Source organism: Lepidochelys kempii, chromosome 5 (genome assembly GCF_965140285.1).
Source record: "Lepidochelys kempii isolate rLepKem1 chromosome 5, rLepKem1.hap1, whole genome shotgun sequence".
Classification (NCBI taxonomy): domain Eukaryota; kingdom Metazoa; phylum Chordata; order Testudines; family Cheloniidae; genus Lepidochelys; species Lepidochelys kempii.
The window spans coordinates 113,292,759-113,305,651 of NC_136384.1; the positions used below are offsets into that span (position 1 = coordinate 113,292,759).

The 12,893-nt window shown below is 42.0% G+C and overlaps 1 protein-coding gene across 6 annotated transcripts in view; it reads left to right on the forward strand.

Annotated features, from left to right (window-relative positions):
* FOCAD (focadhesin) overlaps window positions 1-9,740 on the forward strand; it is a 200,222-nt gene extending 190,482 nt beyond the window's left edge. For 3 of the 6 annotated variants that reach the window (XM_073345491.2, XM_073345492.2, XM_073345493.2), the window contains exons 40-44: window positions 1,208-1,385; window positions 3,838-3,935; window positions 5,474-5,725; window positions 8,179-8,254; window positions 9,248-9,739. In XM_073345491.2, coding sequence (XP_073201592.1) covers window positions 1,208-1,385; window positions 3,838-3,935; window positions 5,474-5,725; window positions 8,179-8,254; window positions 9,248-9,321 — 678 coding nt within the window. In that variant the 3' untranslated portion in view covers window positions 9,322-9,739. Of the gene's footprint in view, window positions 1-1,207; window positions 1,386-3,837; window positions 3,936-5,473; window positions 5,726-8,178; window positions 8,255-9,247 lie in introns of all 6 variants that reach the window. The other 3 variants (XM_073345494.2, XM_073345496.2, XM_073345495.2) reach the window with 2 other exon arrangements.
* Window positions 9,741-12,893: the final 3,153 nt, after the last annotated feature.

The window sequence follows — 12,893 nt, forward strand, 5'->3', positions numbered from 1 at the left end:
GGGAAACTGAGGTAATGGGAAAAACTCCTATTGACTTCAGTGGGCTTTGAATCAAACCCTAAATGACTTCCCAAATTCAGACAAGTCTGTAGCAGGGTCAGTAACAGAAACTAGGTCTCCTGAATTCCAGTCTAGTGGTTTAACCACAAGACCAACCCCTTCTATACACTGGCCATCTGATTCTTTAAACATACTAAATACAATGTTGTAACCCACTGTGTCTGAGTTGATGTATCCTGGACACTGTTGCAAAATTGAAAAAGTGTATTGCAATTTTTTGATTTCACACTTGCCGCTATTATAGATTTACCGCACAGTATTTCAAATGCATTCAAAATATTTTATAGTGGACAGTATGGCTGAGGAGGATAATGAAATATAGAGCTTTTCAACTCCAGGTCACTTGCTCAAATAGAGTTGAGATTGATAGTGATCCAAAGTTAAGATCTGGTGATGAATTGACCTCTGTGGAATGAGTTGGTGATCTCAGATCAAGCCCCCTTATATGCGGGTGTCCATATCACATAACCACCATGGTACCCTTGCTGGCAGACTCTGAGAGCAGTCCAAAAATTTTAAACAGGCCTTTGAAACTGAACTATCCTCTCACTACGAGGTTAGTCCCTTGGGATCAGGATGAAGTCACACTGGAAAAGCAGTATGAGAAAATCTGCATTGCTACAGTCCATGTTATTCCTGTTTTGTGCAACTAAGACTTACACCAGGGTTGTCACATTGATCCCTTCCATAAGCACTAATCATTGTTTACAAGTGTAAGCAGGGTCTGATTGTACTGACTTACATGCATTTCATAGAATCATAGAATATCAGGGTTGGAAGGGACCTCAGGAGGTCATCTAGTCGAACCCCCTGCTCAAAGCAGGACCAATCCCCAATTTTTGCCCCAGAACCCTAAATGGCCCCATCAAGGAATGAACTCACAACCCTGAGTTTAACAAGCCAATGCTCAAACCACTGAGCTATCCCTCCCCACTTTCATGTGCTATTATATGACCCCACGTGATATGTATTATATACTGTATCCTGTCCAATTCATTTAACCTCCCCCACCCAAAAAAAAAAAGAAATCAGCTGGCTTAATGATTGAAGGATTCCTCCCATCTCTATACAGAGACATGTAGTATCTTTTACTGTTCTCACCCAGGAAGAATGTTTTACTTTAATCAAGTTTTTGTTGCTTTTGCAGAACAATATAGAAAAGACCACTTTCATCAAAGTGTATTTAGTTTCTCAAGGCCGACTGTGTTTGTTGAGCTTGAATGATGTGATTGGTATTGCGGTAAGATGCCAGCAGAAAGAAACTATGGCATGGATGTTGTTTCATAGTTTCTACCATGCCCGAATTGTAAGCCATGAAAATACAGGTAAGGCCACACTGAAGGAAGAAGCGAAAAAGCTTAATGAATCTGCACGAATTATTTTAAATAAAAGTTTTGGTCCAATCAAGTCTTTCTAGGTGTGTTATGTATTACAGTTGACCCTCGCTAGAGCGCGGATTCACATATTGTGCGGTCATGACGATGGATCCCAAATTTAAATATTTAAATTGGGACCCATGGTAACGTACTCCTGCTATAATGCGATCCCCACATTAACATGGTACCCTGCATGGATCCCGAACCCCGCGATCTAGTGAGGGTCCGGTGTATTTCTGAAGTATTATAAATGGATGTGAGGATTTTTATCGACCAAAATACAAGGTCACTGCTCTCCAAAATTTAAAGCCTAACTTATACAAATACAAATGGATAGGAGTTTAAATGGAAAGGACTTCAGACGTATTCTGTGTTTGAAGGATTTGCAAGAGTGCTGTATTTGATTGAAATAAGGGAGGTTACTTAATATGTAAGCAGTGAGATGCATGAAAGAAGACACAAAACTAAGAGTAGCAGGAGATGATAAAAGGAGCAACTAAGAGGCAACCTAGGAAGGAATGGAGTACACACCCAATTTGCGCGTGGAAAGTGGTTGGTGTTTTGTTTGGATAAAGAAGGCAGGACTGTGTTTTGGATTAGCCAGGTCTGACTGATTGATGAAAAGACTGTGATTGATCTTGGTAGCTCTGACAAAAACTCAGTGAGGCAGTTATAGGGAAGGAATCTTATAGTTATACTGAACAGTTATATGGTGGTATGCAGTGGTGAGCTGGAGCCGGTTTGCACCGGTTCGCGTGAACCGATTGTTAAATTTTGAAGCAGTTTTAGAACCGGTTGTTAACCCGCTTCCCTGCAGGGGGCGCTGAGGCTTTGATGGGCTCAGGCTGGGAAGTGATATAATTCCTCCTCTGGCTGCCGGGGGCGCTGCGCTGCAGGAGCCATGTGGGCTGCTGCCTGGCCCTGGGCATGAGCCCTGTTGCTGCTGCTGCTCCCCTGGCCTTGGGGCTCCCGATGCTGCCTGGTGGGTCCCCGGCTGCTCTGCTGGGCCTGGGCTGCGTCCTGCTGCTCTCCCCATGAGTACCCACCACCCTGCCCGCAACCAGCCCCTGTCGCACCCCCTGCCCTGCCTCCAGCCACCCCCGCATCCCCTGCTTGCAGCTAGCCCCTGTCTCCAGCCACCCCCGCACCAGCCCCTGCTGCACCCCCTGCCTGCAGCCAGCCCCTGCTGCACACACCCCCTGCCCTGCCTGCACCAGCCCCTGTCTCCAGCCACCCCCGCACCCTCTGCCCTGCCCGCAGCCAGCCCTGCACCCCCTGCCTCCAGCTAGCCCTGCCCCACGCCCCTGTCTGCAGCTGGCCCCACATCCACTGGTGCCCTGCAGTTCCCAGGGCAGTAACCCTGCACACCTGCTTCAATGAGGGGGGCAGGGAGCAGCTGGGACCCACACATGTGCACACCCTAGGGTGACCAGACAGCAAGTGTGAAAAATCAGGACAGGGGGTGGGGGGTAATAGGAGCCTATATAAGAAAAAGACCCCAAAATCAGGACTGTCGCTATAAAATCGGGACATCTGGTCTCCCTAGCACACCCCCAGGGAGCGGCGGGGACCCACACATGTGAAACGGAGCTCATTTCTAGTTCAGGCCCATCTTTTTAAAAAAGAACTTTAGGCAGGGTTAACATACATCCGTATTTTCCCGGACAGGTCAGGCTTCTTGGTTCTTAAATCGCCATCCGGGAGGAATTTTTAAAATACAGATGTATGGTAACCCTGTTGATACAAAAAATACATATTGGGGCACATCCCTTAAATCAGAACTTTTTATAGGGAACCCGTTGTTAAGATTTTGGCAGCTCACCACTGGTGGTATGCCCTTGGGTACTGGGAGGCTCCTTAAAGCACTAAGACTAGTTGATTAGGCATATAGCGACTGTATTAATTTTATTGATCAAATCTGCACTGGAAGAGGTTTTACACACCACTTCTTATACTCCCCAGATTCTTTCCCAACATGCACTGGACTCGACGCAAAGCCTAGATTTATTTGATTGGGGGGGTGATCTTCTGTGTTAGTGTTGGAACGTCATAATCAGGAATCTATATGGGATGTCCACAGAGCAGATCAATGATATCTGCAGGATGGAATTATTATGAAAGATTATTTTTTCATTATCTTTTTCAATGTATTGTTTTTAGTTTGCTAGCTTTAGGGATTGTTACAGTCACATTGTCTATGTTATAATGTGAGTTTCAGCTGTTATTATTAAGGTGCCTATATGCCTTTTGGCATGGGCACACAAAAATTAAATGTTATGATTGTTGCTATTATTCCTCCCCTGGCCTGCTGTTTGATTGCTATGGTGGTTCCTGGTACTTGCTTTTTAAAGAAGGAGCATTTGCTATCATTTTACATAAGACAATATTCTTGTTCTTACAGGAGTATTGAAAAGAATGGACTGGCTGTTAGAATTGATGGGCTATATCAGAAATGTTGCTTACAAGTCAATATCTATACAAAATGTGGATTTTAAAGAGGTACATCCTGTGAAAATAATATGTAGCTTTCAGAAAAAAATGGTTTCTAGTGTAATTTGTCCTTTCCAGGGAACAAGTATTCCCTCACTTTTTATCTTTTAGAATAATGTCCTGTTATCTCCATAAGGAAAATCACTGATCGTCCTCAAAAGGTTTTTAAAATAAGGGCATATATTTGAAGTCTTTTAAATAAGTAAGTCTAGCAACTAACCTGTGAGAACAATGACGGAGTATAAAAGGAACCTATATCATGTAGAACTCTATACACTTAGAACTGTTAAAAGGAAAAAGCTCCTTTACGGTATGTTAATTCATCTGTGGCATTCATTGTCCCAGTAGTTCAGAGTACTGCAGCTGCATTTTTTTTACAAGGGTTGGACAGTTTCAGGGCTACCAATATTATTCGTAGTTATGCTTACTAAGATACTTAAATCTCATGCTTTGGGGCATTGCTTGATTGCTGCAGAGCTCAGAAAGGATCCTCCTCCCTTGTTATACAGTATTCCAATACAGTATAGTACTATTGGCCATGTGCAGTATGGAGGTGAGCATGTGGCTAATCCTCCTAGAGCAGAGGAGGGCAAACTACGGCCTGGGGGCTGCATCCGGCCCTCCAGCTGGTTTAAACCGGCCCTTGAGCTCCTGCTGGGGAGTGGGGTCTGGGGCTTGCCCTGCTCCAGCCAGAGAACGGGGTCGGAGGCTGCTCCCGTGTGCTGAGGCTCCTGGAAGCAGCAGCATTTCCCCACTCTGGCTCCTATGTTCAGGGAAGCCAGGGGGCTCCCTGTGTTGTCCCCGCCCCAAGCACCACCCCACAACTCCCATTGGCCGGGAACTGCAGCTATTGGGAGCTGCAGGGGCAGTGTCTGCGGACAGGGCAGGGCGCAGAGCCACCTGCCGGACCTCCGCATAGGAGCCGGAGAAGGGACATGCCGCTGCTTCAGGTAAGCACTGCCTGGAGCCTGCACCCCTGACCTCCTCCTGCACCCCAACCCACTGCCCCAGCCCGGAGCCTACTCCCACACCCTGAACTCATTTCTGGCCCCACCCCAGAGCCCTGACCCCCAGCCAAAGCCCTTACCCCCTCCTGCACCCCAACCCCAATTTCGTGAGCATTCATGGCCCACCATACAATTTCCATACCAAGATATGGCCCTCAGGCCAAAAAATTTGCCCACCCCTGTCCTTGAGCATCAGCTGTTGGTTGCTGCACGGAACAGGATGCCAGACTTATTGAAATGCCTGTCCATAAAGCATTATTTTCCAGTGTAGATAAAAAAAAATGAAGAAGTCCGTTGCTAAAGAAGTCTGGTTCAGAATTGTTTCCATTTGCTTCCCTTGCTTTAAGGATTGTAGTTTTTAAATACTGTTGTACTACTTTAAATTACAAAAGCCAGACCATTAAACTGCCTTTAGTCTTTCTCTTTTAAAGTTTGAGTATTCAGTTGCCTAGGATTTATCCTGGAGAATAAGATGTCGTAACACTTTTTTTCTTCTTTATTATTTAACTAATGAACCAAACTTGTCTGTTTCCTGTTTAGGCTGTAGACTTCCTGTTGTGGATATTTGCAGCTTCTGTGGTTGCCTGGGCTGACCATGCTACACCACTACTACTTGGCCTCAGTGCCAGCTGGTCGTCATGGAAACACAAAGAAGTATTGCCAGAATTGTCTGCAGATGATTTTGGCGAGCATCCAATTGAAAAGCTCTCTGTGCAGGAGACTCTTACTCTCCTTCCAAACAGTGTGCAGGTTTTGCTGGCTAAAGAGCCTTGGAAAGAACAAACGCAAAAGGTAAAGCTGCACATAATTTACTTTCTAAAGGCCTGATCATGCAAGATCAAGCACTTTCTGAGGGTGACAGATCACCCTCAGTTTTCAATGGAGTCAGCTCAGGTCTTATGTGAGGCTGCTGTTCTTTCCTCTGTATCTACTGCATCTGACTTGAGCTCTCATTTTTCTTTATCGCAGTCAGATATGACTTACTTAAAACATGCCCTTAAGATGCAAGTTGATAAGTGTTCTTTAAGGGTTGGTTGTTTAACATTAAGTAGGTTTACTTAGTGGGGAGGGGCGCATGCATGTGCGTACTTACTCCTGCCTATGGCTAGTTCGGCATGCAAACACTTAGGGGCAGATCCTCTGCTAGTGTAATTTACACCAGTGGACAATCTCTCCCTTCCCCCCACAGTTTATTGTGCACATCATTTACTTGCAAGCCTAAATTAGGTATGCACAAGTGTGTGCGTGAGATTCTATGTGCCTAATTCGGGAAATCTGACTTGTTTCCTGTAACGTATATAAATGGTGACCTCTGTACATTGACATTTAATTATTTTAAACAAACATGTATGCATTAAGGACTGGATCTTGCCTTCTTTGCATGTGCAAAACTCCCACTGAAGTGAGAGTTTGGAGGATGTGAAGAATGCAGAACTAGGCCATTAATGTGCAAATTTGTGATTAGGTTTTCGTAAAGCATTTGAGTCTGTGCCTTGAAAAAATAAACTACCCAGATATATCGGAAATATTGTATTCTCCTCTAGGCAACAGACATTACCAGAAAGGCAACAAAAATTGGAGGAAAGTAAAATAAATAAATAAAAACAAAAAGTGATTAAAAATGATCTGGGTGCTGAAGGCATTGACTTTGGGAAGTCTGGCTAAGGGTATGTCTGTGCAAAAAAAACCCCAAAAACCCACAGAAGTTAGTCTCAGAGCCAGGTTCAACTGACTCTAGCTGGTTCAACTGGGCTAGCACTATGGGGCTAAAAATAGCAATGTAGATGTTCTTGTGCAGGCTGGAGCCCAGTCTCTGAGATCCATTCCCTTTGCCAGGTTCCAGAGACCAGGCGCTGGCCTGAGTGAGAACATCTACACTGCTTCTTTTTAGCCATGTAGTGTGAGCCTTATGAGACTGAGTCAGTTGACCAAGGCTCTGAAATTCACTGCTGAGGTCTCTTTTTGCAATGTAGACATACCCTTACAGACTGATAAAGGAGGATGAGTGCAGATATTTAAAGGTGTAAACATCAAATATGGAGATGAATTATTTACTTTGCTTGCTATGCTACAAAGTAGTATAACTGGGGATAATGGGATGAAGGGAAATGTCCCCAGAAGGCAAAATTCAGACGGTCAGGCAAGATCTTGTGACAGTAAGTTGTACTAGGCTATATTAAACTGTGGAATATTCTTCCAAGGGAAATGGTGGTACTGCATTGCATGGAATATTTAAAATTAGACCGGACCAAATATTTGAATACTTACTAAGTGACCAATTCTGCATTGATGGGGAGATACACTGAGTGACCTAAAATGTGTTTTCCATCTCTTATTACTATGATTCTCCAACTCCTCTCAATCCACCGTAGTTCTGCAGTGTTTTGTTTTATTATTTTGCATGTCCACTGTTTTAGTTGGTGTTTTGCGTGAGTAAAGTTCAGAACTTTATTAACTGTTTTCTTTAGCAATTTTGTGTATTACAAACCACAGCGTCAGCATGCCTTGCAAACAAAATATCAAGTCAGCCAAATGGCTCACTGCTCCTTTTTTGCCCTAATGTCTGTCCCATCCTACCCAAGCCTGATGATTAAAAACTTAAGTAGCAGGTGTGCAAACAAATAGCCTTTGAAAAATAATTATAAAATCTAACATCAGACAGTAACTTTTGCCCTTTGACATGAAAGCTGGCTCTAAGCTGCAATCTAGTTCTAAATCTGTTTTACATCCATAACAATTTCTAATAGCTTAACAATGATTTTTGGAAAAAATATAAACATAGTGACTCTCATTTTCTATTTGATTTTTTTCTCTACACCACACCTTAGTTACTACTTTATAGATTTAATAGTAAGACACTGAATATTATATGTCCGTGCTAGGAATAAACAAGGTTCACCAGCAACCAAATAAATGATGTCTTGGGAATTCACTGATCAAAGATGAGTATCATCATAGAAATAGTCAACAGTAAGGGCTTGCCTCATTTTCATACTGCAGAAATAAATAACTTTGATAATCACTCAGATAATTCCTGTACTGTTGTGTTAAATGAAATACTAATGGACTGTTGTAATGCAGTGATGGGCAAACTCTAACGTGGGTGGATTTGCCATTCAGTCCGAATATACTGTAGCTAAACTTAAGTAGGGTGCATGTCTTAAGCCAGTCTGGTCCGTCAGAATTTGTGGTGTTCTGATATGGACATTCTTTTAATTTACAACTGCTATTCATTTTAATCTTAGTTTATTGACTGGCTGTTTAATATAATGGAGAGCCCTAAAGAAGTGCTATCTGAATCCTCCAGAGACTTGTTGAAAGGTAATGTATTTCTGATATTGTTTATTCCTGTATTTCCTTCAGCAGAGGAAAACAGCATTAGTCTGTTAAAGAAGCAAAATGTTTGTAGGTTAACAACACGTTGATGACAGAATTACATATTGGCTTTAAGATAACCTCCACAGGCAAATAAACATTCTTCTCTTTTTAAATCCTTTTTCAGATTGTTTGATCCCTCCTTTTATCTCACTCACCAGGCAACTGAAAATCCAGACAGAATAATATTTTGCTCTCAGTTTTAGCATAAAATAGTGTCGAATGCTAAAAACTTTGTTAATGTCCAGTTAAGGTTACTGGCACACATCAATGGCTTGAGTACATGTTGTTATTTTTAAGGAAAGTTAGTTACAAAAAATATATATTTTTAAAAATTTCAAGTGTTAGTGCAAGCTTTCTTCTGCATTTCCTAGTGTGTCATTGTTGTGAGAAGACCAGTAATCCAATCAGTTAATGTCACCTTTAATCTTTGACAGCCAGTTTAAAATTATTTAACGGCTTCAGGACTAACCATTTTCCTAAACTTTTTCAGAGTGCATCCGGGGATGCTTTTGCAGGGACAGGGAAGTGTTTGTAGTGGCTATGAACAGGTTGGGTCCCCCGGGAGGAGCAAATTGTGATATGATCAACCTGCCCTTGCTAGAAATTATACACACTTCCTTAGCTAATCCCTTTCATGGTGTCCTGCCGTTCATATGGAAGCATCAAGGGGTTTGGGGAGTAACAGGGAAGAGCATGGAATGAGGTGAGATTATTAGCAAGAGGAGGAGATGGGAGAAAAGTTTATTTATTATTATTATTTTGTATTGTGGTTGCACCTGGAGACCCCGGCTCAAATACCATCCCCCTTGTACTAGCTTCTGCAGAACCCTGCAAACAGCCAATGAAAATAATATAGAAATAATTGTGATACAGGTGATTCTTGTCTTTTACTACACAGTCTGTACATAATCATGTGACTTGTCCTTGTTTTCTCAGCTACACTTCTGGCCTTGAGGTTTCTACCAGAGTTCAAGAAGAAAGCAGTATGGACTAAGGCTTATGGTTGGTAGCCACAAGACAGCATCATCATATCTGATAAAGAGATGGCCCTTAATACTGAGAGAAAAGTGAATAGAAGAAATGTTCAGTCATCAATAAGTGTCATTCCAGAGAAATTTTATACTATTGAGTATTAAGGGATTTTCTTCCCAGGGATTCAGAGAGAGGAAAAGTCATTTGGTTTGACTGGTCAGTAGGCCAGCTTCTATTGTGTGTGAGCTGTCTTGCCCTGGTATGAGGATAAGCTTTGGGCTACATTTTGAATGTGAGATAGAAATTTTAATTTTTTCAGAGGTATTTAAATAGTGTAGTGAAAGCTGCAGACAGCAGAAAGCTTTATATGAATAGGTGGAAAAATTAAAAACAAATCTTGCAAAATTGTTGTTTGACATAGTGTATTTATTAGAAGACATATTTCTTTATTCTGGCTTTTAAATTAGCTTTAATTTCAACTGACAAAATTTGTTAACATTATGATCCTGCCATATTATAGCATTCATCATCCATTGTTGTTATATCATGAACAACGCTATTTTTGTGATAGTAGCATAGTTGCTAACCTTGTAACAATTTTACCAGGGACACTTATCCAGGTAAGTGTGGGATCTGGGCATTGCTAGATACAGTTTGATGAATGTCAGGTTCATTTAAACATGAATATTCCAATTCAGGGCCTCAGAAAATTGGGATCTTGATCATTTTCCAGAAGCTTGGATACTTTTCAAAACCTAAGACGACCCCATCTCCCTTACATTCCAGAATGTTCCGTCTCCTCAAATCTCCCACTCCAACAACACCCTTTCCCTGCTACAGAGATAGCGTCAACTTTCAGCAAGGGGAGGACAGCAGGTCTTTTCTACCTTTGCCATTTTAAAAGGAAGATGGCAGGTCTGTTCTCTCCTTAGCATCTTAGTGTCTCTGAGAGGACATAGGACTTCTCCTTTCTTCCCAGCAAGAATATGGAGCTACTCTTATTGGGGAGTACATTTTCTCACCTCCCTCTAAGTGCCTTCATTTCTCCTGCTATTGAAATCTTATTTCCCTCTTCCTTTTTTCTAATGTTACCCTCCTGGCTCTGTGCCCTCCCATTTATAAGTCCCCTTTCTGAATCTTATTTTGGCCTGGTCCCTCTACTTACCTTTAACCCATGTGCCTCACAATTTAGCTGCCTATGTCTCCAACTTAAATAGGAAAAAATATACCCCAATGCAAGGGTCCACACAAGATGAGCTTAAAGAGCAGCTTAATTGGTGCTTAGGTTCTTGAAGAAGCCCCCTCTGCACTGGGGTAAACATCACCAGTAATTGACTGAGTAATCCCATACTGGTCCCTAGTGTCTACTGCAGTGACCTTAGTCTGAGCATGTATAATTTAGCTATCCTATATATGGTGGTTTTCTCAGTTAAGTATTCATCTTCATAATATGCCACACTAGAATATTTATTCTCTTATTACTATTCCCAGTTAAGTATTCTTAACAGCTGAAGTGAATGAATAAATCTTCTATGCCTGCTATTTGCCTCTTTTAACCAAGACCCTTTAAACAGTGAGAATCTGGTATGGTACTTGTGTATGCTTTATATTGCAGTAGACATATGCATTCTCAAGATGTGTGTTTTCATTTTGGCTGTGTCTATACTATGACCTCGGGGTGTGATTCCCAGCTCAAGTACACATACTCACATTAGGTCTCATCGAGCTAGTGCGAGTATAAATAGTAGTGTAGCTATGGCAGCATAAGCAATGGTGGCATAGCTCCACTACACTGTGTACATGTACCCGTGGGTTTCAAGCGGCTAAGCCATGCTGCCGTTCTCATTCTTATTGATGAGAGCTAATGCAAGTATATGTACATGAGCTGGAAATCACACCCCTAGGGCACAGTGTAGATGTAGCCTTTGTATTACCATTAACATGCCAGTAGTGATTCTTAAGAACCATCTAGACCAGTGGTTCTGATCCTGTTTATGTGGGCTGCATCCACACACACACACAACCTATATGGCCCTGAGGATGTCACATGGGGCACAGTTGTGTGCTGACTGGGCTACAAGCAGGCCACAGTTTGAGCACCACTGATCTAGATCATGAGCGCATGATTCATCAAATCAGCCTGTTAATTCTTTGAGTAGTTTGAGATTAACTAAACACACTTTTTTGCAGCTGCAAACGTAGTATGAGTTTGAACACCTGGCCCACGACATCTTCACCCTGCTAGTGCAGAATCAGTATTGACTGATATACACACTGTAAAAATGAAAGCCATTTACATGCTCCAGGTGCCCATGTGCGGATAAATGAGGTTTGGTAGTAACTTCCATATTTTCAACCAAAGATTTTTTTAAAATAGGTTTGCTATAATTCAAAATTAAAAAAATAATTGCACAGATTAAAAATAATGTTCACTAAGTAAATATGAATGTATCAAACTGCAATACAATATTAGTGGTGGGATTTTACACATAAGTATGGTTCAATGTAAAAACAGTCAATTAAATGGTAAAGCTAATTGCCAACACCAGCAACTACAATAGGTTTGTGGATCAGTAACTTTACACCAACGAACTTCAGCAAACAATTTCATTTTTGAATGCCTAAAGTTGTCTTAAGTTCAGATTTAGACCCCTATATAAGAATGGCTTGATTCTCAAAAGCAGTCAATACCTACAACTCCCTCTCTTCATTTGGTGGAGTGGGTGTAAAGTTCAGCTGAAAAATAAGCCAGTTGTTAGGGTGCTGAAACATAGACTTAAAGCGTCTTACTTTAGGAAGCTGAGTTTGAAAATTTTGACCAGACTATACCATGTAAACAGAATGGAAAATATCATAATTTTTCAACAAATGTTAGGGATCAGCCATCATTTTACTCTTTCAGGATATGCTTTATAAGGTGAGATTCTGGGCTGTGCTTCTAAGAGATACAGCACAGAGCTCCCAGCCTGTGGAATGGGTTGGCAGGGGTGTGCTAAGTTCATTTTGACCCACCTTTTTAGCCCTTGTGAAACTGAACTGCTCCAGAGGCTAAAGTGGCCTCAGGTGGGCTGTCAACATTCCAGCAGCATGTCCCCAGCTAGCTGTGCTGTCTGGACTCTCTGCTGGGTAACATGCTACAGCCCTGCCTCTGATACTCCCTTCCCACACCAGGCACAGCTGCTACCCAGGATTCTTAAGAGGGTCCTCTGTCTTCCTCAGATCCTACACTGAGAGAATTCTCCCCTGCTCAGATCCCATAAATCCATCCTTCAACAGATAACATGATCATTGTTAAAAACATCATGTTTGCTTTTGTAACTAAATAACATTACAATAATATTCACTCTATTTCCTAAATGCAGGCAACACCATATTTACCTCTTTTCTAAAGCGCTTTGAGATCTACTGACCAAAAGTGCTGTATGTTAGCCACATACACAATAATACCTAGATGCAAAAGCAAAGTGTTTAATGGTACCCAGTCTAGTATACTGCTCCCAGGTAACATACAAATATACTTGTCTAAGGCTATGTCTACAGTATGAGCTAGGAGTATGATTCCTTTAATCATGCACACGTACTCAAGCTAGTTCAAGCATCAATAGCAGCA